Raw genomic sequence first — 26,190 nt, 5'->3', positions numbered from 1 at the left:
GCACAGCTCCTCCGATGTTTTCCCGATTGCACCGCCGCGTGTTGTTTTGCGCACGACGTCCAAGGTTTCGCCCCCGCATGCTGGGAAGCTTCTTCAGGAGCCGAATGTCAAACAGCGCAACGCGAAAACATAATCGGAAAGTTGCATCGCTGCTACGTTACAAGTTTTGTAGTTTAACACGTAGGCTTAAGCGAGCAATATCCATAATAGAGATTTTTTTTTGGGTTGGATCACGTAAATATGAATGTGTCATTAAACCCACCACCCCCTGACACAGCCAATTCGTAAGGTTTGTCACGTAATCAAGAAGTTCCAATTAGTTACTAGTTCAGCACACCGGCGTGTTGGAGAATTAAATCCACAACATTTACAATTTGAATACCGTGACGTTTCGCCAGTAATTACAACCAGCCTCATTAAACTTACGGAGTAAATCCTCCTGTTTCGGTCTTAAAAATGTTGTACATTGTTTGTTTTTCAACAGGGAACAGCCTGGTGTCCCTCACATGCCACTTGTTTAATTTCCACGGACTAATCCAGCACTTCCAACTCGACATGGTCAAGCTCCGTGGATTTCTCGGTGAGATTCTAAAGCTGCTGCCGCTGTCGCCTACACACCACAGGCAGGGGTGTACTGCCATCAAACGCTGTGGGTCTGCACCAGCAAGCCTGTTGACGTGGCTTTGCATTTATTATTTTGCACCGAGTTGGTTCCCCACTGCCCGTTCCGTTTGGGTTGTTCCGTGTCAAATAATCAGATACAGGCGCTACGATGGAAGTGACATGGCTTTGATTTTTTACCTGGAACCTCGGAAGCAGTGTGAGGGGTATTATGAGGTGCTTTCAAAAACGTTCACCACATTATCACTTAATATTTAGAAGGGAGGTTGGTGAAGTCCCTCTTGACAGGTGTTTCTTTGCAGCCATTTCTAGGAATCTGTTGTAGATGTAGAATGTTGCGCACTGTTTTTGCACGTTCCTGCATTTCTGTATGCAGATTCAGAATCTATGAACCTAAGTACAATATCATTTTTTTTTCTGAACTTAATTTGAACCTGCCAAATATTTAAGAAGGTTTGATTTAAGGTGAAATGTTTGGCACCTTTGCTTTGCACCACACACACCACAGCAAATCGAGTTTCTCGGCACCATTTCTTGACACGGATCACAACCCGTTTGTGAACTGGAATGATAATCTGGTGGTTAAAAGCAGTTTGTGACGTCTGAAGAGGAGAGCGACAGTTGTTCTTGAAGTATCGAGAATATGTTCTTCCCGGCTGACTGTCAAGCCCAAATTAATCATCACCCAGGTCAATTAGCAACTTCTATGTTACCAGGAGTCCTGAGAACACAAGATCATTTTTGAAACTAAATAAATGACAGCGAGTAAATACATATATTGAATACAGCCTGTTATCCTGTAACGTGGTAGCTGTCTTCCTGAAGACAACCACGTTTTGGAAAAATTGCGTTATTATAAATAATATATAATGTAGAGTAAAGCACAGTCAGTAATAACACGTGAGATGAGTACGCAGGCTGAACAAAGATAGCATCTAGAAGCATCCAGCAGCGTCCCACTGCCTTGTGCGATGCTACGCCGAGGCAGCCGTACGACCGCTTATTCCTACTCGTGCAACGTAGTTCCGTTTGCTCGATCGCGTGATATCCAATTTGCTTTCACGTTATAAAAAGTGCGTTCCCTAAATACATTCATCGACTTATGAAAACATGCAGCGTTATAAGAGAACAGACTAAAGTTGATATTCTTGGTTCTTTCGGTAAAATCACGTAGAAGGGAAATAGTAAAATAATATAAATATAAAACAATAAAAATGTTCACGACGTTTCGACTGCAACACAAGCAATCGTCATCAGGTGTGAAATCCACGGCAAGAATTTTTTTTTGCTGTGGATTTCTTTACCGAAAGAACCAAGAATATGAATCCCTGCAGTCACGAAACTTTTACATCAAAATTTTGACTAAATTTGGTTTTGCGGGTGCTCGGAATTGAGTGAACGTTTGCGTACGTTGTGGAACCAAGCCCTGTGTTTATGCAGTGCACCATTTTGACGAGCAACACAACCGATGGACGTTTTAGGCAATTGGCAAGTCTACTGAAAGCACATGTTCTGAGGCTCGTTGTTGACGGAGCCGTGGCTTCATACACGTGTGTGTGTTTGCATGTGCCTGGTGTGTGGGTGTGTTCTCCACGATGGGTGCGGAGCGGTAGTGTAGCGGTTAGCGCGCTGCGCTACGAACCTGGCGACCCGAGTTTGATTCCCGTTCACGGCCAACACCAGTGACGATTACCTGAACTGGTCATTGGCCTCCCGTAGGAAGACTCTGCCTCAAATGAGTACCTAGTTCGGTGTGTAAACATCGCCACTGGGGAGACAAAGGCGGCCGGGCATGGTGCCGGCCACCCCACCCCCCTCGCGTACCGTGATGTCCTTTTGTAGGTGCCGCTTGCGAACAGCACTTGCTCCCAACAGTCTGTTAAGGCTGTACGGTGGGTGTGTGGTGGTGGTGTTGTCTCTGTGCAGTGATGGTGCAGGAAGACTACCATAACCAGAACCCGTACCACAACGCGGTGCACGCGGCGGACGTAACGCAGGCCATGCACTGCTACCTGCGCGAGCCCAAGGTGAGAAACGTCGACGCGCGTTGGCGGACGCTTTTTTTTCTCTTTCGTTTTTTTTTTTAAAGACATTTCAAAAAAAAAATCTCACGCTTCTGCTGCCCAGAGAAGGGCCCCCGGCCTGTCGGGAACTTGACAGCTCCACGGAGGAGAGGGTTTTGGGGCCTACTTTTACACGCTGGGAGCTACCCACGCATTACCCCCCGTAGCAAGCGGCCAAGTTCTACTGGGGGGACGATTTAATAAACTTTCCCTTTTGTTTCAACTGACTGCCACGCTGGGTATCCAGTATGCTCGTTTACACACGCAGTTTTACACCTCACTCTATTGTGATCTCGTCATTGGGCATGTCTGATTTGGCACAAATTCTGTACGTTTTCATTACAATGAAAAGTGCTATTTAATTCAAAGGATGTTGTTCGTCCAGCTTGGTTGGTAACACAGTTTACGCCAGTTGTAGATGAAGAGCAATGATTAGTTCGTGGCCTCTCGCGTTATAATACACGAGTGGATTTCTGAACTGTTTAAATGGGACCTGCTGCGTTCCCACTTCAAGCCAAGTGTCATTCGGTGTATGCTCAGATTCACCGATGAGTGGCACTCTGTGAAGAGTACTTGGCCTGAGAAGCAAACGACTCTGCCAGTTCAAATTCCCGGTTGAAGTGTCAATTCGGGCCACCAATCCCATCTTTCGTTGTGGTTTATTAGCAGTGGTTCTTCGCTGGTAAGCCTCAATCCAGCCATGGGAATGTTTAATTTCCACCACGAGCTTGGCCCGACGTAGATGAGCAGTTGTTGCACCCTCGATTGAGCAAGGAGCCACTTGGACAGTGTTTGACCTCCCCACTGTGGTCAAATTGAACGAGTGGATGCCCATTAATGGATGAAAATTCAGATGGACCGTATGCGATGTGCTGGATTTATTCTGCCTATGACGTGAATTCTTTTTATTTTTTTATAATTTCGTCATGGATTGTGCTGCCCGTGACTGCCCAAAATGTATCCCCCACCACAGCCCTGTGACAGCCTCCTTTGTACATGGCGGTCACCGATCTGAGCACAATCGACCCTCAATATCAGTGCTCTTCACTGCAAAGCCCCGCAGGCTACTGGCGGCCTCTGGTGGCCTTTAGTACGGCCGCTGACGTGCGGCCCCCGACAATACACAAATGTGAAAACACCCCCCCCATCATCATCATGTGTGGTGGCCCTCGCATTGATGATGTCTTATCTGAAAATTAGTGAAGAACACTGCTCAACCCACTGCTTAGCTTAACAGGCCTGTTATACAAGGCCTATAACCACATCCTGGTAATATGGTCATAGGCCTCATATAACATGACAACCCTTAAAATCCTGGTCGAAGTATTATGACTGGGTTTAGACATTTGGCCGACCGATAGAGTATTATGCTCGCGAGTGTGGAAATCGCAATGCCTGTAGAAAGCTCGGGCATGTGTGTTTGAGAAGATACCGTTCGGACTTTGCACAGATAGGCGAGGAAGCCTACTTTCTGTACCGCTTCTGACATAGACACACCGCCTTGTGTGGCGCGCAGAAGCTGGTTCTGTCTGTGGTGGCAGCGACGTTCGTTAGAGAGTGTGCGTGCGTGCGCCGTGCTTGTGATACCCTGGGCTGCCACCACGATGCCGCTGCGGTCGGTGCCGAGTTGTGCGCACAGCGTGGAAAGAGGCTTAACCGCATGCACACGTATCGCTTTCGGGAGCATCCTTCGGGGGGGGGCGGGAGGGGGGGCGGTACGTCGAGCCACCGCCGTTCCAACTATCGCCAAAGGTCGGTTCTGAAGCGAGCCACGAATAGCGTCAGTGTCTCTAAATCCCTGTGGCCAAATAGTGAAACAAAAAATGCTAGGGTATGCTGTACAGAGAGCCCCCGGTCACCTCGTGCCCTCCACCCCGCCCCCCGTAATCCTACTCTCAGGAATGTGCATTGTGGAGAGCGCGGCGCATTGAAGCCCAGCAATCTTGGCCTTGCTCGTAAGGCATCCCTGGTAATGACATGACTGCGGTCAGTGATTGCGTTGTCTCAGAGCCATCGGGCTCGATGACGGCGCGTTTGGTTCTTATTCGGTAAAAAATGTAAAGATTTACAATATATATTTTTTCAGCCACCACACACATTTCTTTTTGCTCTGATGTCTTATCCAGGGGAGCGCAGTGGTTTTGAGTTACAGAAATTACTGCGTGCGGCAGTAGTCGTCGTAATTGTAGCTGCTCCCCGGTCTTTTCTTAACCCTACATCTTTCCAGTCAGTGCATAGCTATTGCTGTTATTGGAAGCCACGATGGTACAGGGAAAATGGCATGCTCGTCACGGCAGTCCAGGGGAGCCAAGTTCGAATCCAAATCAAAATGTGGATAATGTCATTACGCGTCCCCTCTGCCTGCCTGCGTTGCGGCAAAGGGAATTTGGCAGGGTTCACTCTGCGGTCTCCCACTTCTCTTACAAATTAATCTGTCCAGCAGAACGTAGCAGAACAAACTTCCCTGAGTGCTGCGAGTCGTGATGATATATTACTTGAACAATGTTATCGTTTCCAATTGCGAAAATTTCAGCCAACGTGCCTTTTGCGAGTTCGGCATGTTAAGTAAATTGTTAAAGGGGCAGCCCTGCATTTTGCTTGATCATGTCACTGCTGGCAGAAGGAACCTCCACTGAACAGAGAGAGAGCCCCTACATGCATTGAGAGTATTCAGATTATTTTGCTGCTATAAATGTCCAAATGATGGACCACTTTGAACTATTACTCGTGGCAAGGTCGCTTCTCAATAATAAGTGAATACTGGGCTTTGTCTGGTAGGATGTGGATGGTTTAATTGTATTTGTATGTGTTTGGGTGATTTGTTGACCTTGTTTGTACTTTGCGCTACTATCGTGTATTTGTACTGTTTCGTTGTTTTTTTACCAGCCCCAACTGGACATCTGTGAAAAAGAGCTTGATAGCTCATCTGGTTCCTCCAGTATAAATACATATTCTGATTCTACAGAGAGGTTTTATTTTATATATACATTAAGCTTTTATTTAACAACACACGAGCCCATTGCAGCTATTCGTGCGATCCAGTTTGAGGGTCACCCGTCACTAGAAGCCGTCCTGATGCAACTGAGCTGGATAAACCAGAGCGGGGGGGGGAGGAGGAAGTGGGTTGGAGGGGAAGGGCCCGCTTCCCCAGCAAGAGTGAGGCCGTGATAAACGAAATGTTTTAACTCGCGTGGTGGGGGTTCTACAGAGTTTTGAAACGTCGGACGTCGTGCCGAACAACACGCCGCACGGCACGTACTACGTGAGCCCACGCAGTGGCTATTGATCACTTTCGCACACCTGCAGAAAGCAGCCGTCACGTCCACTATTTGCATGCGTGGAACGTTAACACGGAAACAGCCTTTCCCCTAGCAGTTGGTCAACTTGTCAGAGCGTGCTCAAACAGTGTCCCATTCAACCTGCCACTCCCGCAGTACTACGAAGATTCATTTGCCACTTTAACGCGTCCAAATAATCGTTGGTGTTCAGCTCAGCATTGCGCTGGCTGTTCCAGTTTCCTTTTTGATTTCGTTTCAGATACCCCTTGGGGGTGTGGTGATTGTTAATTGTCTTCGCATGTACCTGTGTTCATTATAGCCTCTGTTTTTATATCATCTTGTCCACATCCTGTATACGGCTTGTACTCTACACATTTAGAAACATGCGTTTAGGTTAGTATTTGGCTGCTTTAATGTCCGCATGATAAGCCACTTCATTGTGCTCTTACTTCTGAAAAAGAGCTATATAGCTTAGTGGAGCTTTACCTGGTAAAATAAAAATAGTAATTTTTTATCCATTGGTTAAATCGTTATTATTTAAAGAACGGTATACGTTATACCGTTAGTTTGAATATTTTCGTGTTTGCATATACGGTGTCGCATTACGTGTAGGGCATTAGAAAGAATGTCCGTGCATGCTTCTGCAAAATAGGCACGCTGTCTTTGTGCGGCCGTGCACAGGCTATTGTTTTCAGCGTGATGTCAGTGTCATACCGAGCGCGCGAGGTTGCTTAGTTTAGTGGTTACGCAGCACGTGCCACAAAAAAATGACGGTCACGTTCTTCCAAATCGACACGGACAGTTCCATTTGAACCCCCCCACCTTCTCTGTCATCTGTCTCGTCCACAAAGTGTCACGCAGCTGGGAAAGCGTGACGCTCGTCAACGCTTACCACTGCGCCAGTTGGGGCCAAGTCAACAGTTCATGTTACCCCGCCACCTGGCAATTCTCTGCGCAGGACGTTACTAAAATACGACGGTGTTTTTGTGTTCATCTCGATACCACCGTCGCGGCTGCATGGACCCCGGTTCTTCAACGATGCCACCCATGCCCTCCGTGTTGACAAGGGGGTGGCAGGGACTGGGCCTGATTTCGCAATTCGTGATCACAGTATTGCTTGGAACCTTCAGCAAGTGAATGGTGGCGACAGGCTGATGCAGGCTTGAATGGAACTTGGGACAGTCGGCTAATCCCGCAGTGGAATAACAACAGCCACGTCTTGCAGATGACCAGCCAGTAACCATGGAAAAGCGGCTGCAGAGCCGGTTCTGGCATCAAGGACAGGGGCTCGTATTTGCTCATCAGCTACCAGTTAGTCCAGCAAATGTGTGTATGTGGGGAGCGGTAGTGGTAGTGGTTTTCGCGCTGCACTACGAACCCGGTGACCTGGGTTTGATTCCTGCTCATGGCTGACACCATTGACGATTATCTCAACTGGTCCTGGGCCTCCCCTAGGTTGACTCGGCCTAAAATTATTACCTGGTGCGGTGTGTAAGCCTTGCCCACGACGGAGACAAAGGCGGCCGAGCGTAGTGCTGGCCACCCACTCCCTTCATGTGCCATTCTGGCCTACATAGGTGCTCGCTAAAAGCACTTTCCCCAACAGTCTGTTCAGGCTATACTGGGAGACCTTTGGCTTTGTGTATGCAGCGTGACTGATCATTTAACTATCCTGATGCCAGTACTGATCTGGCACGATTGTCACACGGTGCAAGAATGGAGGCTGCTAGTGCCCATGACTGTTGTGGTGTGCTAAGGCATGTGTAAACACGTGCGTGGTCACGCGGATGTCTGTATAGCTACAGTCAACATATTGTGATTTAAACTAGATTCGAAGCTTTCGTGACTGCAGGAATTACTCTCTGGTTCTTTCGGTAAAGTCACGTAGAAAGAAAATAAATAAAATGATAATAGAATACGACGTTTCGATTGCAACACAAGCAACCATCATCAGGTAAGAATGAATGAGAAAACAAACATAGTAAACTTAGAAATACAATGCAATACAACACAACGTATATTTAGTTTCAGGTTTTTATTTTATTTATCCAGATAGGAAACCCATGGGACCAAGAGTGACCTGGGCCACCCAAAATTACAAAAGCGAAACGGAGTTCAGCAATGAAGCAAAATGTGTTTGCTGGTTTGAATATTTTGCGCAACGCACGTCCATATGTGGCCACCTGAATTGTCGTGTTCATTGATGCTTGCGTTAGCGTCTGTGCGTTTACGGGCGAGTTGACTTAACCACAAGATGGTACACGACTACGAGACGTGCTGAGATACGTCTGCAGCTGCGGCAGCAGTGAGGTGCGGTGGTTGGCGCGCTTCGATGGTGCCCTCCTGGCACTCGGGGGTTGGAATTCTGCCCACGCACATCAGTGGCGAGGGCTCCATGAACCTGCGCTCGGGCCTGAGTTGACCAAGCCATCAATAAATGCCGACTGTGAGAACATCTGCACTGGGGAGACAAAGATGACCAGGCATTCTGAATAACTACCTCTTCTCCCCCACCCCCCTCCCCCAAATCTTGCGTATTGCTGGCTTTAGTAGGTGCTCACTGAGAGCACTTGGTTCCTGTAAGGCTATACGTTGGTCTGTATATATGATCTGGAAGTTTTTAATGTATTTGTGTATAACCAAGTGTGTGCAGCATATTGTTACGTGGGTGCGTGTACGTGTCCGTTGATGTTTGGAGAACGGTCGTGTGGCGATTGGCGCAGTGCGCGACTAGTGCGGCGACCCGAGTTCAATTCCCGCTCGCTGCTGGCATCAGTCATGGATACCCGAGCAGGTAGAGGTCGTAAAATTTGCACTTGGTGCAGTGTGTAAACATCACCAATTGGGAAGACAAAGGCAGCCAGGATTGGTGCTGGCCACCGACCCTCTCGCGTGCCACCAGGGTGCTGGCTGTGACGGCACTTTCCTCGACAGTCTGATGGAGGCTGTAACGGCTGGCTCTGTGTCGTGTGCGTCATCACGTGCGGGCTCACTCTCTCTCTTTCTCCGTGGCTCACCGACGCGTGCCTGGCGTGTGGTTTCCTGCAGCTGGCCGTGCACCTGACGCGCAGAGACATCATGCTGGGCCTGCTGGCCGCATCGGCCCACGACGTGGATCACCCCGGGGTCAACCAGCCCTTCCTCATCAAGACTCACCACCACCTGGCCAGCCTGTACCACGTAAGGGGCACCTCTTGCGCACGCCGCGGGCCCGCGTCGGCGGTGTGAGCGACGCGAGGAGATGGGAGAGGGAGAGAGGATAGAGAGACACGAGGGGGAAACAAAGAAACACGAAGCGAGGCACGAGAAGAGCGAGACAGACCCTCGGGTGACCCAGGGAGGTCGGGTAATTCCCTTGCTCCGAGTGCAGCATCTTCCGCATATTAAGAGGCTAATTAAAAATAATCACGGGTTTTTACTGCCACCGAGAGGAAAGAAGCTTTTAAGTGTTTCGGCAAATGTCCTGCAGGAAATATTGAGGTTCACAGTGGGAAGAGGTTTCTTGTATATACCGACAACACGGCTTGGGTGCAGTTGTGAGCATGTCACTGTGGCACAATGAGCGTTCATAGTCTGAATAACGATTAAAGATTCCTACGGGCGAGTATACGAGAGTGTATATGTTGTAGCTTTAGTCGTTTGATTGGGGAGAAGTTTCTAATTTGGGAAATTGTTTTTAACGGTGGCAGCTTTTTTTGCAATTGACGTCACCGAGCCTAAAATGATTAATATTTGTATTTGGGTTCTGCCACATGGGGGCCGTAAATTCAACCGCCGGTGGCATCTACATCTGCAGAATGACGACCCAGTGGCATCTAGATCAACAGGAGATTATACAACTTGTAAAGCGATGCTCCGTGTTTAGTGTACACGCCGTACAACACGTTTGGAATCCATAGGAGTAAAGTTGGACGTATGAACAAATCGCCTTACGGACAGACCTCTGGAACCTAACTTGTTTGTAAGTCCCTGTGTTGTCTGTCATTTGCCCTCTGCCACCCAACAGCATTTTAAACTTTTACAAATACAGTGAGTGATCATTGTGTTGGTTTCAAAAACCTGCGTTTTAAGGACTCTTATACTTTTCCTTTCTTGTATGTAGCCTGCAGTATTGCATTGACACTTGAAAAGCATTTAGGCCGGTAATACAAACAAGTACCGTTAAAAACGAGGTGAAACATACATCCACATATTTTTTTTGTCAAATCGTGATCCCGAATTGTGGCGGTCGACGACTGTAAAACGGTGCACCACTTCAAAACGAGATTATGCCCTTCGGTACGCGAGATTTCGCCGGGTGGATTTGCAACAGTGGGAAAATAATGTTGCTCTTTGAGGTTGTCCCAGTCTTTGCTGGAGGGCTCGGTGGTGATAAGTGTGTTGACAGCTGAAAAGAGCTGGATGAATGTAAATAAAACCTTGTTTATATGAATGTGGATCCACTCGGGGTTTAAATCTACAGCCTTTTTTGAAGCATCGGTGTGTAAGAGCAGCTTGACCCTAAGTTGAACCCGGATAGCTGAAAGAAATGCAAGAATTGCCAGCTCAGGATAGAGGAAGGTGAGGTCGTGATGATGATAACTTTAAGAATAGGTTCACAGAAGTGGAAACTTGCATACGCATAAATGCGTACATGCGCACGCATCGTACCCCATGCAACACTCAAGCACACACTGCCACCATCTACACATTGTACTGGGACAACACGTAAAAATGTGCACTGCGTTTAAAAAAAAAAAAGCTCCCGGAAATAAGCGTTATGAGAAAAAAAACACGAGTGCCCAAAGAACTGCATCGTGGTCATCTCTTCTCTTGCTGTTGCGATCGGTTTTCCCCACCTTGTACAGATTTTTAAACACCGTATTTGGCACAGTGCCGACTAAAGGTCATTCACACGCGCACACACACTGCGAACAACTCGGCATGCAAACATAAACCGTGTGTAAGTACAAACAAGTGCAAACAAAGGTACTTTTGCGCGGTTGCGTACGTACTCCTTGCAAGGCCCACGCACGCGTGCACACACTTTTTGCTCGTGCGGTTCTGGCCTGTGTCGCACGGTCGCGTGCGACATTAACGGCGACCTAAGTGGCGCGTGCCCGAGCAAATTGATGACGTGTTGGCATGTGTTCAGGCAGTGCATCTTCTCTGTGGCAGCGTCATCCTGACGACAAATCGCCCATCCCTCATCGGACACGAGATGTTGATTATTATTATCATTATTATCAGATTCATTATTCACACGTTACGAGTGTAGGCATTTGGGAATTGCACTTATTGGACGTTCACCCATAGGGATCCGTGTTTCACACATGCTAATGCGTCACTGCCTCTCTGCACACGCTTGCTGTCATCAATCCATTCATCTCAGTCACTGTGTGATTAGACACTGAAGTTGCACTTTAATTTTGGATTCTTTAACTAATTCATCGTTTAATTTGTATTTAATCATAATTTTATTATTCATTTCAAAGTTTCACGTTGTACTTTTCTGTGTTACCATTTGTTTACGTGTACATTGTGCACATTAATACTGACTAATGTGTCACCTTTACATCTGAATGTGTTTAAACACGGGGCCTACCTTAAGAAAAGAGACTTCTAGTCCCAGTGTGCTCTCAGCTGGTTATAAACAATATTACATTACAATGACAACCAGTTGCCCTTCAAAACTCGCGTACACTTACAGGAAGGGTGTTTAAAACAAAAACTTAACTGCGGCAAAATTAATCTGCCCTCTATAAATACACTCGGCAAATAAATACACAACCGTGTGCTTACGCGGGAGTGTGTGGTAAGAAACTCCTCCATGGATGACAGCCACCATCCATTACAGGAGGGCTCGATGGGAGGTCCTTGTCGTAGCCAGCTGTCGAGTGCACCAGGATCCTTGCTCAGTGGCGTGAACTTGAGATGCGCGTGCAGCGTTCGAGTGGCATGACAGTCGTAAATGGGGCGTCAGGTTTGTTTGGAGACCCGCCGGGCTGCCCGGCTGTTCAAGCACGCGGCCGGGGGGTGGGTCACCCTGGGTGAACGCCGTCGTTCAGTTTAATTTTTTCTGAAAGGCCTTTTCTGAAATCGTATAAATCGGACTGATAACGATAGGACATTTCGCGTTGGTTTAAAAGCTCAGTCCGTAGACACTCTGAAGAATTAAACACCGTTTGTATCGGGGTCCGCATTATTACGTTCATATAGCAATAAGTGTATGTACATTTCTACTGAAATGGACTACCGCTCGTTTCTACAGACCTTGAGTTTCTCTCTCTCTCTCCATTCGGCATTTCCTCGATTTAAGCAGCAGTCACATAGAAGTACGATTGTAAATTTACATCCCTTACATCAATCAACTGCCGGACGACAGCCCTTCCACAATGCCGTGCGGGTTGTGGGAGTTATTTGGCCATACTTCACCACACTGGTCAGCCTGGGTGGAAGGCAGGGAGCAAAGACGTATGAGCTTAGAAGCACAACAACGGATTGTTCTGCACTGCCCCTTTCTACCGACAGCGTAGCGCAGCCCTGCAACTGCCTATGGCAGCCTGGTGGGCGCCACGATAGCGAGATGTTAACTCCCTTGCCTGGTACACAGGAGGTCGTGGGTTCGATCCCGATCCTGACGCCTGCTGTATATTTGGAGTTGGCATGTTCTCTCCCTCCCTGTGGTCGCATGGATTTTTCTCCGGCTCTTCCCGTTTTTGCATCCACCTTTAGAATCCTTGAATCGTTCAGAGTATTTGGCTGCTGTAAATTTCCACGTGATAAGCTACTTCGTTGAGCTGTCATTTGTGGCTATGTCGCTTCTGAAAAAGTGAGAAATAGTTCAGTGCACCTTGCCTGGTAAAATAATAACTAGTTTAGTTTTAGATTAAGAGGCAAAATTTCCCATTCCCTTCACATGGGCGAGTCGATTCATTAAGCGAAACAACTGGAGGCTTCCCACAGTGGCGCTCGTTAGGAATTTGCCTCCTGTTTAAACTGGTGGGCACCCTTTGCCTTACTTGCAGAAGTATAATCAGGACGATCGAGCGAAAGAGATGTAGTTTGGGTACATTCTCACAGGTGTGTGTTGGATGGAGAAGGTTGTATTTATGTTTGCAGATTATCGTTTTTTTTTAATGTCCCCACCGTACACAGCCAACTGTGCTAATCCGTTGTGGAAGGGTCAGGGACCTTGGGAAAGAGGCCAAGAGGCAGAGAAAGAAAAATGCTGCTTGACGCCTTCAAGGAAGGAAGGAAGAAGGGGGTGCATAAGTGGCATGAGGAAGAGGGCTCCAGATCAGATAGAACGGAGGGAGTTTGAGCCAAAGACCTGCCACTGGCACGATAGGAGGAAGTCTTCCAATCACTATAAATCATTGTAATGTTAGCGTAATGTAAATAGGCATTTAAGAAAACGCATAATCACGCTAAAGCGTCTCTCTCAAGGACATTGACATCTCATCGCGCTGTCTCATCGCACCTCCAATGAGCTCGGTTGGCTATGTACAGTGCGAAAGAAGTTCAACGTACACACGCGTACATACGATAATAGGTTTTCCCCCTTTTTTCTGGCAACAAAACAGGTGTTAAAATGTTTAAACACCAAACTGAAACCTTTCACAAGGAATCATGTCTGCATTAACCACAATGCTTGTGATCAGAATGCAAACAAAAAAAAGTTATTTAATGAACATACGTTCATTAAATTACTTTGAAGGTCTCGCTTGAAGTGGTCTCACGATGTAGCGCACTGAGATGAGCGTAACAGCAGCGCGCGCCGTGCCTCCGCAGAACTCCTCGGTGCTGGAGAACCACCACTGGCGCTCCACGGTGGGGATGCTGCGGGAATCCGGACTCTTCGCTCACCTACCGATGGACGAGAGGCGAGTGTCACTCTGCCGCCATGTATTCATCACCATCCCAGAGTCTCCGCGTGACTTGTGACACATGAGTTGTCCGTGTGCAGTGTCATTAATGTCACGTGTGATACGCTATGCATGCAAGGGTTGTTTGTTGTGAAGCTGTCTTACCCTAGATTGGTGGTGGTGTTGTAATTATTGTGTGCAGACTGCAGATGGAGAGGGATCTTGGTTCTCTGATTCTCGCCACGGACATCAGCCGACAGAATGAGTTCCTGTCCCAGTTCAAATCTCACCTGGACAAGGGGGACTTATGTCTTGAGGAAGCTCCTCATCGCCACTTCATATTGCAGGTATGGGTTCAGGAATCGCACAATCCTCTGCTAGCAAAGGCAGAGGCGGCCTGCCGCATCAGCTCGATGTGTATACGGTCACGTACTTCCAGAGACCCAAAGATGACAAAATTAACATTAGCCTTTTATTTTTCAGCCAATTGCTGCTTCATAATAAAAAAAAAAGTCAGAGTGCCGGGCTTGAATTTCTGAGGTCCTGGTTTAACCCAGGTGCCCATTCGTGATAAACCCCAGAGCTCCAGTGTCGTGAGGCCATGGCCTCCTCTCGCGCACCCCCCTAAAGCCCCAGGAATCTTGGCATGAAAAGTGGATCATTTTAAGAGGGTTATTTGCGTTAAACCGATCAAGACAATAAAAATAACTGTATGATGATAACATATATGAAGGAATATCAACTTTGTGACAGAACTATATACATCTCAATACTTATTTTGAGCCCGAGTGCAAACATTAAATGAGCTTAAAACTTCAAGTAGCCAAAAGAAAGTGATCCTGTAAAGATACCTGATGCAACAGGATAGACCACACTACAGCAAAGAAAATCGTTAAGGATGCATAGCAGCGTGCGTTGTACGTGCGTGGAAGATCAGAGCCCCCTGACGGTAATTAACGGATAAACCGCGTGTGTATTCCAGTTAGCTTTATGAATGTATGTTGAACATCTTCAAGATGTTAACTACCTCGCCGGGTATGCAGGAAGTCGTGGGTTCGATCCCAACCCTGCCACCTGTATATTTGTAGTTTGCATGTCTGTGTCTCAGTGGTTTGTGTTGATTTTTCCCTGAGTTCTCCAGTTTTTCCCTCCACATTTCGAAACATGCAGTTAGAGTATATGGCTGCTATAAATTTCCACACAATAAGCCACTTCATTGAGATATAATTTGTGATAGCCAGGTCGCTTCTGAAAAAGAGCTACATAGCTCAGTGGGTCTTCCCTGGTAAAATAAAAAAAATAAAAACAGTTTAGTTTTACAGAGTCAACCGTGCTAATTGAAGGTGTGGGGAAAGCACAACAAAAGGAGAAATATTCTACGATAGAATAGTGTGACTGGCAGTCTGGGAGGACCGTGTATTGCTGACACAGCAGAGTGTTTTAAAATAGTTTAAATAGTGTCCCTACCTACATCGCCTGAGTAGGCCGCTCGCACAGATCCGGCGAACAGAACATAACGAGCTGGAAACAGCCATTATTGTTATTGCTCCACCAACGGAATTTGTGAAATGACATGTATGTTCCGATAATCATCACCCGGCTTATGGATTGACAAACAGGACGGTTCGTTTTAATTACATGGAAAGTTCTGGCTAACATCGGCATTCGAAAGCAGTATAAAAATGTGAGGTAATTTTCCATTAACCGTTTTACTAATCATCGTGGCCTTGCTCCAAACCCATTCTGGCTGGTTATGTAAGAAATGTGTAGCCGGTGGTTTATCAATTACTTGCAAGAGTGGTTTTAACTCCATGCAAGTAGCTGAAACGTATGGAATAATTGCAACCTCGTTGTGCACCCCATTTAAACATCATGGGCTAAACCACGTGAACAACATAGAGGTGGTGCACATGAATGTAGAGGCATGTATAACCACAAAAGTGGCCAAAAAACTTGGTCGACTGGTACGTATGTACGTTGAACTACTTTCGCACTTTACGTAGCCAACCGTGCTAATCAGTCATCACTTTTAAAGTCATTCACCCAAAGCAAGTGGCTGTTAGTCTCTCAGGATGATCAGTTGCCAGCTGTATACATTAAATTGCAATGTAAAATATGGCATTCAATTGGTGCAGCGGAACTTATAAACCGCGCGATAAACTTGACGACTTTGTAAACGTTCGCTCGGCTTTGCGTTCGGCCCTCAAACAGATCGCTCTGAAGTGCGCCGACATCTGCAACCCGTGCCGCGTGTGGGACACCAGCAAGCGGTGGAGTGAGAAGGTGTGCGAGGAGTTCTTCAAGCAAGGTGGGGTGGCGCGCACACCACGCAACGGCACACGTGGCACCACGGGGCACCACACGGGGCAGCACAAGCGGCACACGCAGCACACTCGCACAGGCGGTACACGTTTCACACTAGCACATGCAGCAGCACACGCAGCACAAAGCCTCCGTCCCGCATGGATGGGGTGTGGGCACACGGGACGTGTACGAAGGCTTCATCACGAGCACGGGGCGTTAGCATGATCACATGTGATCCTAGCCCTTGTGGGCTGCTGCATGGTGTGTCCAAGCACGAAGTGGGTGCCCCGGGCTTCTTAAACTTAAAAAAGATTGTTTCCTTTACCAGTTAAGGCCCACTGAGCTATAGAGCTCTTTTTCAGAAGCAACTTGGCCACAAACGATAGCTCATAGAAGCGGCTTGTCGCGTGGACATTTATAGCAGCCAAATACTCGAAAAGCATGTTGATTCTAAATGTGGAGGGAAAAAACCGGGGGACCCGAAGAATAATCCACGACCACAGGGAAAAGAGACATACAAACTCCAAATCTACAGATGTCAGAGTCAGGATCGAACCCACTACCTCGTGCATACCAGGCGGGGAAGTTAACATATCGCCACCGCGGCCTGCAGTATTTTTAACTTGAGCCTGTGGCAAAGTTGATGCCGTCGCCTCGGTCATCCGCGTGGATGGCTGTGAATGTGAATGAACACGATAAAGAGTTGGGGGACCACAAACATTTTGTTTACAGAGTGGCACATTTTTACAACAGCAAGGGACTCTCAGGTATCGTTCAACTGAAAGTCTCCACCATCGCGATGACCTAGCATTAATGGCGAAAATATTGATTAGTATCGATCATTAAGTTCGCATGTATGTATGTTGAACTTCGTTCGCACCGTACGTAACCAACCGTGCTAATCGGAGGTGCGAGAGTGTGCGTAAAATGCCACAATTGTGCACAAGATTCAGTTAAAAGGATTTCATGCAGATTTTGTACTTACTCTAACGAACAAACCTTTACAAACAAGCCGGTAACAGGAGAATACAAACAGAACGGTCAAAACGTGACAAAAACAGATCTGCATTGTGACTACAAACTAAATCTGCCAGATTCTGGGTGTGACTGTGAACAATCGCGAACTCTACGAGCGTTGAACGCGGGGCTTACGGGACTGACCCGCGGCGGTTGAACCATTCCGCGTGCAACCAACCGTGCACTAACTCGAGCCCCCCCCCCCCGGGTTGCGTTGTCGCTTCTTGCCCGGCCACGTGTGGTGTGTGCGCAGGCGACATGGAGCGCAAGTGGAGGCTGGAAATCAGCCCTTTGTGTGACCGCTACACACAGACTGTGCCCAACATTCAGATCGGTGAGTAGATTTTTGTTTTAGTGCGCGTGCTAGTCGCTGCTTTAGGGCCACTTCTAGCGGTGATGTGATGGGGGGGAGAATCTTCCCATGGTAACTGTGGGCACAAAACATGCCCTGCTTGTCGCCTGAACATGCCAGGGTGTAAATAGACCTCGCTCCGATAAGACAAGGATAATGACGCAAAGAAGGGTCGGAGATCGTGTTAATAATAATCAGAGCTGTGAAGAAATGCAACAATCATGGGGGTTTTTTGTGACTATAATAACATATATAAAGAAAAGAAACCTTAAACAATTTTTTTACATTACCATGTAAGGCCCACCGAGCTATGTAGCTATTTTGTAGAAGCGACATGGCGTATCACAAAGGAAAGCTCAATGGAGTGGCATATCACGTGGACATTTATAGCAGCCAAATACTCTGAATGCGTGATGTTGATTCTAAATTTGGAGGGGAAAAACTGGAGGACCACGCAATCACATGGAGAGAGAGAAAATGCAAACTCCAAATATACAGGTGTGAGGGTTAGGATATATATTCAGTCATGTATAGCTTAATAGTACAGCATCCACCAGGGTTCATGCTGATAGCCATCCAAGTGAATTAATTTTATTCCTTGTTGTGTATACACTGGGTAGCTTCGTGCAGTTGTTGATACGTCTACAAATGCCACCGAAATTGTGAAATGCACAAAGTCTGTCCCGCAAAACCTGAAGCAACTTGGAGGATCCTTGGGCCCTGTGCACGATCGCGGATGGGGAAAACTCCTCAAACCCCGAGGCGTGTGTGCGACGCGTAAGCCACTGGAGCGTCGGGGATCTGACGTGTGCGGTTGGCGTGTGCGCGCAGGCTTCATGACGTTCGTGGTGGAGCCGCTGTTCATGGAGTGGGCGCGCTTCATGGGCTTCACGCACCTCTCCCGCACCATGCTGGGCCACCTGGGACTAAACAAGGCCAGCTGGCGCGGCCTGCAGAACGAGCTGGAGGCCGGCAGCGCCAAGGCGGACGCCGCCTCCGCCGATACCGCGGACGACTCGCCCGAGGACGGAGAGGGCCCCGAGCTGGGGCCCACGTCCTCCTCCTCCCCGCAATAGCGGCGCTTCGACCTCCAGCGGCGGCCGGAGGTTTCTCGGGAGCGGTGCCAAGATTGCGCGGACCTTAGTACCGTCGGTTTTGTTCGCACGTCGATGTGGTGGTGCCGAGATGGCTGGCTGTGCGTCACGTAAGCCAAGGCCTTTATTTGCATCACGAGAGCTCCCCAGCAGGAGCACGGAGCCACGTATTGAGCACGCCCACCTGCTTTCACTCCGCCACCGACGCCAACGTCGCCACCGGCCCTTACGACACCACCACCACCACCACGGTGTGTGGCTGTGGATTGCCGAGCGGGGCAGACCGATGAAAGTGAGGACTGTATACGGTGGACTTGTGAAAATGATTGAATCTCAGAGGGATTTGTATGAACCCTTAACGTGAGGACCATGATGCCAAACTTTCAAAAAGAACGTGAGGAGGGACAACCAGCTGGCCAGTGATGCGCCCCCCCCCCCCATCCTCAACTCTCTATCAAGACAGAGCGGCCTGCACCCCGATTAAAAAAAACAAGTGGCCTTCTCGAGGGCCCCAATAGATTGTGACTGATGAAGATGAAGGGAAAAAATTAATTCGTCAATACTGAATAGAATGCGCTTCCAATTGCAGGATTCACCAGCGTTAGCAGACCGCCCCTGCCCGTGTGCAGTTATTGACGACACGGAGAAGTGAAAGTCTTCAAAACCTGTTTTTCTTCACGCAACGTCGAGGCATTAGTTCGACCAAGGGGCACGGGGGCACGTGGACACGGAACGTAGAGTGTTGGAAACGGAGAGGCCACTTGGAAATCTCGAAATGAAGTCTGGTCACCCTCTCAATGTCACTCGTCAGAATCGCATCCAAAACCCCCTGGCCGTTTTAAGAACACAATGGCCTCCACGCAATCTATCGATCCCAGCTTCGTTTCATGTCGCTGCCATAGTCTAACCCAACAGCCGCCGAGGCTAGGCTGACAGCTGCTCCGGTGAAATTTCTATGGAGATTTTAAAAAAGTAATAGCATTTTACAACAATTCCTAAATCCCTTTCTTGAAACCCCTGAAGTTCATTACCCCCTTTTTCTGACTTCACCAGCCCCAGGCCTTTAACTCGTGCACCGGCTGCACTGCTGTGCCCACACACTCGACACCAGCGAATGGGGCCCGCCGTTCTCGCGCGAGCGAGCGACGCTTGCCGACGCTCGCGCGCGGTCCGAGCACGGGGGTGTAGAGGGACCGCGCGAGCCCTCTCTCTCTCTCTAGGGTCCTAGAAGCACCGTCAGCGGGGTTGACACAGGCGCGCTTAGAGCTTTGAAGGGCATGCACGCACGCTGGGCTTTTGCTTTTCTACCATTGTTAAAAAACAAAACTCCTAAAGTTAAGTTTGCGCGTGCGCAGTCGGGGCCCTCGCAGCCCACGGCGAGCAGGTCACGGGGGCAGTCGCAAGGGGAAAACGCCTCGACGGCCTTTTAAAATTCGGTTTTCTCCCTTGGGTAGCCTGCGAAAGGCCGAGTGAACATGAAAACAATGAGGGCTCGGAGGATGATCAGAGTTCCCCATCCTGTTGGTTGGCCGATAAATGCCAAGGTGTGCTCACTGATGGCTGCGAGGTGTCGCGTGTCCTTTTTTTTATCGATTGACCCGGACCGACATCCTTCGTGCAACCAAGCAGGGGTAACTCGGCGGTGTTTGCCGAGAATATTTTTTCTTCTGATTGGGTTTTTATTTCTTTTTTTTATTTCTTCCCACACCATGCGGCGCACGTTCCTCCTGCGCTTCACGTTCTCGTGTTGCCCCCCCCCCCTCCCACCGTCACTTGCGAAAATCTCGAGACTTGCGGTGGTTGAAATGGGTGCAAGGGCGCGTTCACAAACTTGCGCATGGGCGGGAGCCATCATCGTGAAACATCCATCGGGTCGAGGAAGGAGGCGCGGCCTTTGCACGCTTTCACAAACCAGCACAGAATGGCACGCGTCGTTTTTAACCATTTACCGTGCCCGCCGTGGAGATGGGGTATGCGGTAAACCAAAGTACTCGCCGTGCACTCACGGGAATCGGTGGGGGTGGCGTGTGGCCGAACGACTGGTCAAGGCTGCAGTTGAATGCGAGCGGGTCAAGTCTCCGAGGTGGTCAAAGTTCCAGGTTTAGATTTTAGAGCGATGAACGCTGGTGGCGGAACAGCAGCCAAGTCTTATACATGCACAAGGCCAAAACGATGAGTTTGCGCATTCACGGAAACACGTTAAAACAATCCGTCGAGATATTTTTGCTATGTTCAATAAGTATATTGTGTCGTTAATGGAGTGACGGGTGGGCTCGTTGGGGAGTTCGTGGCCAATTGTTGTTTACCTATGGAAATAAGAAAAAAGGGATGGCATGCATTTGCTCTGTGTGCGCGTGTGTTTGCGTACGAGCTCGTGCTATTCTACACACATGCGCGCAATGCAAGTGCACGTTCACGCACGGGCGTGCGTGCGCGCGTTGCGTGATGTAATTATAGGGGGGGGGGGAGCGGGCGGGGGGGTAACACCTTTTCAAGAAAAGTGAAGACTTGAATTCAAACTGTCGAAGCAAACAGTACCTCAAGCAAAACTCAGCTTGCAAGACTGTTAGAGGTTTTCCCTGTATGCTTGCTGTTTGATTAACGATGGAAATAGCAAGTTAATCGCATTTATATAACAACAAAACTCAAGGCTTTGCCAAGTCCCCGTCAGTTCCCTGTCCAGCTAAGTTTGATTTACTTTTAACAATTTGTGATGCGTTTCCTTTCTGCAAAATTGGCCTGTCGTGGAGTGAAGCCGGGGGAGGGGGGGTGGGGACTGGGGAAACTTTTGGGCGTATGATGTGTGTACATATATAAAATGCGAACAGTATGCATTCTCAGGTATATTACAGGGTTGTGTCAAGTTTTTATATCCGATTGTCGACGTTCGGGAGGCCATAGAAGTTGTTCTTGCTTCACACACACACACACGCGCCTGTGCCCACTCGACAGAAGTCAACGGCGATGCCTATGCCATGTCGCGGGGCCTCACGTTAACATCGATTATTTCCCCCCCCTAACCCCCCTCCGATGCAGAGTTGACACTGAATCTCGCAGACTCCTCATTCTCTCCTTATACAATTATCCGAAGTCTTGAGACGCTGTTTTGTGAGTGGAAGAGTCGGTGGGGGTTCTGTGCTCACAGCTGTTTAATGGCACACGCACGAAAAACCGATGGACGTGCGCTCACGCAAGCCCACACTGCCGCAGATATTTTCGTTGGAAATTATTTCTATATTATTATTAGTCTATTGCATTTTTGTCCCCATTTTCGTTTTCATTGGCATAATATAAAGTAATGTCTAACTGGCCGCACTCTTATCATTTGCAATATTTCCACCTGTAACCTGTTAATAAACAATATAAAAAAACACAATTCAAGGAGGGAAGATATTATTACACAGGCAGTGTTAAGCAAAACTTTTCCAGTTTGAAGCTCTCTTAAAGTGCAAAAACACAGCCCCTGCAAACCGGCGTAGATCGATTCCAGCTTGCAGGGAAATCCCAGCGGGTGTCTGCACAGCTACCGTCATAGCGGGAGGTGCCCGCCACGGGAAGTGTAGCTCTCTCACACGTGCGAGTGTACTCCGCAACTGGGACGTGTTATTTGTGCAGTAGGGCCGCCCTCTCCTCGATCGCGTTTCGACCGTTCCGAACTGAACTCGCTCGGTCGGCCACTCATCCACGTGTGTCTGCTCCAGCGCGTGCGATGCATTGAGAGAGAAGCCAACGTGGCCGTCAAACCCCCAACCCCAGCCCGATTGAGCCGCTTAAACAGAACATTGGAGTTGAATCAGGAACGCCGACTTGCGTGAAAGTCGTCCGCAGAAACCTGGAGGAGTGAGGGCCGCCACATTACACTCCTGAACGGAGCCGTGTACGCATCGCTCCAGCGCAGCGCGCGCACACCTCGTTTCTGGCTTGAGGGCACTCGGTGAGACGGTGACATCGCACAGCGTGACCAAACTCAAACTCACACCATCAAAAGCAAACTTTTTTTTGTTACTTGTAAAATGTTATCCGATACATTTTGCTGTAAGGAATCCAACTGGCTGGGAACATTTGAGAGGGGGGGGGGGCGGCGGGGTGGGGGTTGGTGCCCACACCTCTGTAATAATCCGCAATAGCTTCAGAGAGAACAGAAGGCGGAGTTGGCAAGTAGATCGCAAACCGCTTCGGAGTTGATCGAGAACGAGAGTGCAGTGGCGTGCGTATTGACGAGGGGCGATCTGCAAGCTGAACGATGCCGCTTTTAGAACCGTTTAAAACGCTCACGACAAACGACTCTGCTGACAAGAACCAGCTGCATAAGCCGAGGTGTTTTTTGCAGTTTGCACTGTAATTTAATTTGGTTTTATAGCCTTTCTGTGTTTCATAACATGCTCTTACCTCATCTCTCTAGCTGCCATAATGGTTACCGACCATGCCTGAGGAACTTGTGTGTGGCCCAAGAGGATTTTATTTCAAATTGTGAACTGATATGGCTGAACAACAACAAACAATAAAAAAAATTGGTAGTATATAACACTGATTATTAAAAAATATATAATGGGGGGTGGGGGGGGGGGTACGGGTGGCGGGGCGTTCTAAAAAGCTTTGGTAAACTAAGCAGTGTCGCGTGCGATCATTGTGCTGGAATGAGACGGGAATGGGCAGGAGCGAACCGGGGCCCCGGGTTTATTTATTAATTTCCGCCTTCACAAACGCAGTGTTGCGACCGGGAGGGGTGGGATGAATGGGATGCTTCGCGCGCGCGTGTGTTTCAGACCCCTCTCGCTTGTTTACAATCGGCTTCATCGCGACGCGCTGGGCTTGTTTGTAAAAGGAACACACAAACAAAACAAAAGTGTGCACTCGGAATGATGATAATTATAAAAAAAACATCGGGGAAAAAAAAACTTTCAGTACTGACACAATCCGGTTAAATTCTGTTCGCGCGACCCCCTTTTCAAAAGTTGAATGTGTGTGTGTGTAAATAAGCGTGTGGATATGTATGTATACGTGTTATGCATACATATGGCGTCAGTGTAAGACTTTAGATAGCAGAGTCACAATGGCCACTGTAGCCTCATTTTCAGAATCTAAATGTCCACGTGTTACTGCTGCACTGAAGCGACTGTTGGAATGCTGTACTTTTGTTACGTCTGTCAATTGGCATGTTTATCGATGCATTTTTTTCATGTTAATGTATAATGTAAAGTTCTTTATTGTTGAGATACATTTATTTATCAGTCTTTTTATGCTTAACCTTAGGAGAGACGGGAGAGTACACATTAGTGCTGAGAGTTGTACATTAAAATGAAGCATTTTGTATTGCCTTTTTGAAGCCTTGGGCAAATATGTTTGTGATGAGTAATGCGTTGTTTTTAATTGTTAACATTAAGCTTCATTGTCACATTTTTTTTAGTTCCTCTTCATTGAGCCTGGGATCCTTTACGTTGACGTAATGGTACGGAGTCCATGCAGTCATCTTCCCCCCAAACGGAACATCAGAAGTGAACGTGTGACTGCCAATGTTTGGGATTGCATCACGGCGTTGTCTCGGCCGTTCCCGTAGACATCCGCAGATGCGCGTCACCATTTTTGTAAATATAATTCGAGTAGTCTACAGGGAAGCAACACAACAAATGTGTGTGCGTGTATGTGTGTTGAACTTCTTTCGCACCGAACGTAGCCTACCGCGCTAATCGGAGGTGCAGGGGAAGGACAACAAACTAAACACCAAAAAGCAGTTCTAAAGAAATTATTTTTCAATCTGGATGATTTTAAAAGTGCATACCTCCGGTGGCACGATGCCGTGTGCCCGTCTCTGTTGCGATGGCTCGGCAAAATCTGCTGCTGCGAAGGCGACGATCGGAGTTCGCGCGTGATGGTTTACGCACCTAGACGAGACGCTGTGAAACGTTCAGGACTTGGCCTCGGGGGGGGGGGGGGGGGGGGGCGGGTGAATTGTGTCGGGAGAAGCTCTTTTCCTTTTTAAAAGTTGTGCCTAACACCACCAGCAGGTCGGTCCACAATTTTGTTAAATCGACACACATTTTTCTCTCGGTGCCCAAGTGCGGAACGCCGCATCGCACGGTCTCCGTGGCGCGCCGATGGGGCGCGGGGACACGCGTGGTGTGATCTCAGTGGAACTCCGCAGGCCCAAGTCGTGAGATTTGTGACGCGCGTAATAATGCCTAGGGTAAAAAAAAACTAAAAAACTCACGTGTGTCCGTCTTTCGCAGCGCCACGCATTTGGAAAACATAGCAGGGCCGTGGCGAAAGTGTCGCAACGATTACAACCATCGGCGTAATATACCATTGCCTTAAACCTATGCACATGGCTGAGTTGAACACGTTTCCTAACGTGCACGGCGATATCTGGTCACAGTTAAGACCGTGGTCGTTGGGGGTTGCCATTCAGCTCGGCTTGACTGTAAGGAATGGGGTTACATTTTGGGAACGTAAAACACTTCGCGAACATTCCATTTTGTATTTTGATTTTCCTTTTTTTTCTCCCTTAGTTTTTTTATGTAATGTTAGGTTTAGTTATTTTAATTGCAGTTTATAATACCATAATGGCCATTTAGTTATGTGGATGTTTTTCATTCTTACGCGGTATGTAACACGTTAACTGTTGACAGCACAAGGTGCTTTTTGTGTTTTCCTTGGTTTTTACATTGAAAAATAAATAAACAATTGAAATCCTTAAAATGTGCCCACACATTTCACTCTGTTGTTTTGTTAAAAAAAAAACGCACACGACAAAGGAGGGAGGCCTGGTACCGAACTGCTATCGGCCTCCCACATTCGTACGAGGTGAGCCGGGCCACTCCTCGCGGTTCTGGGGTCATTCAGGATTGGGGTGTACCCCCTGAGATGTGGGTTGCTCTTTACAAAACTCCATTCTTTCCATAAAGAGCACAATTAGGCCATCTCATGCATGTACGTATGTATGTTGAACTTCTTTCGCACCATACGTAGCCATCCGTGCTTATTGGAGGCGTGGGGGAAGGACAACAAACTAAACGCAAAAACTTATATTGAAATGAGTTTCAGTCTAGATGATTTAAAAGTGCGTAACTCCAATGGCTTCCTAATATCGAAAGGAAGAGCGTTCCAGACGGCCGCAGAAGCGCATCTGAAAGCACCACGTGATGCAGGTGACAGATTGTGAGAAAATAAAATTGTGCTAAAAAATATATAAAAACAAATAGGATATAATATTAATATATGCCCTTTACCCTAACAAGTTTCAGATTACGTAAAATGCATTTCCATGTTTACCTTCTACACGGCTGTGTCAATTATGGGATTTGAATAACTATAATCTATCTGCAATTTTGGTCAAATTTGGGATGTGAATGGGGCATGGTATTGTTACAATTTTTTTGCATATTTTGCCACTCGATGACAGACGCATCACATGATCAAAGATGGCAGCACCCTTACACAACTGCACATTCGACGAGTGGCAAGCAGTTGTGTTATTTACTCCGATGGTGTAGAGCCAAGTGGAATCCATTGAAGACGAAAGTTGTAATATGGTGGAAACAATAGATTGCGGAAACATTCACAAACAAGAACATCAGGATGTGAACATGTTTATGATAGCAAAGCGGTAGACCAGGT

At 47.9% G+C, this 26,190-nt stretch overlaps 1 protein-coding gene across 5 annotated transcripts in view; it reads left to right on the top strand.

Annotated features, from left to right (window-relative positions):
* The window catches only part of LOC133353041 (high affinity cAMP-specific 3',5'-cyclic phosphodiesterase 7A-like), a 119,541-nt gene extending 94,271 nt beyond the window's left edge, over positions 1–25,270 (top strand). For all 5 annotated transcript variants that reach the window (XM_061569129.1, XM_061569128.1, XM_061569131.1 and 2 more), the window contains 8 exons: positions 485–580; positions 2,548–2,648; positions 9,011–9,142; positions 13,736–13,827; positions 14,012–14,156; positions 16,021–16,117; positions 17,384–17,464; positions 18,314–25,270. In XM_061569129.1, the coding sequence (XP_061425113.1) occupies positions 485–580; positions 2,548–2,648; positions 9,011–9,142; positions 13,736–13,827; positions 14,012–14,156; positions 16,021–16,117; positions 17,384–17,464; positions 18,314–18,558 (989 nt within the window). In that variant the 3' untranslated portion in view covers positions 18,559–25,270. The remainder of the gene's footprint in view (positions 1–484; positions 581–2,547; positions 2,649–9,010; positions 9,143–13,735; positions 13,828–14,011; positions 14,157–16,020; positions 16,118–17,383; positions 17,465–18,313) is intronic.
* The last annotated feature ends 920 nt before the right edge of the window (positions 25,271–26,190 follow it).

Source organism: Lethenteron reissneri, chromosome 42 (genome assembly GCF_015708825.2).
Source record: "Lethenteron reissneri isolate LAM-NWPU_2019-01 chromosome 42, ASM1570882v1, whole genome shotgun sequence".
NCBI lineage: Eukaryota > Metazoa > Chordata > Hyperoartia > Petromyzontiformes > Petromyzontidae > Lethenteron > Lethenteron reissneri.
The sequence above is the reverse complement of the archived record's forward strand: the minus strand, read 5'-3'. Positions and strand labels throughout refer to the sequence as shown.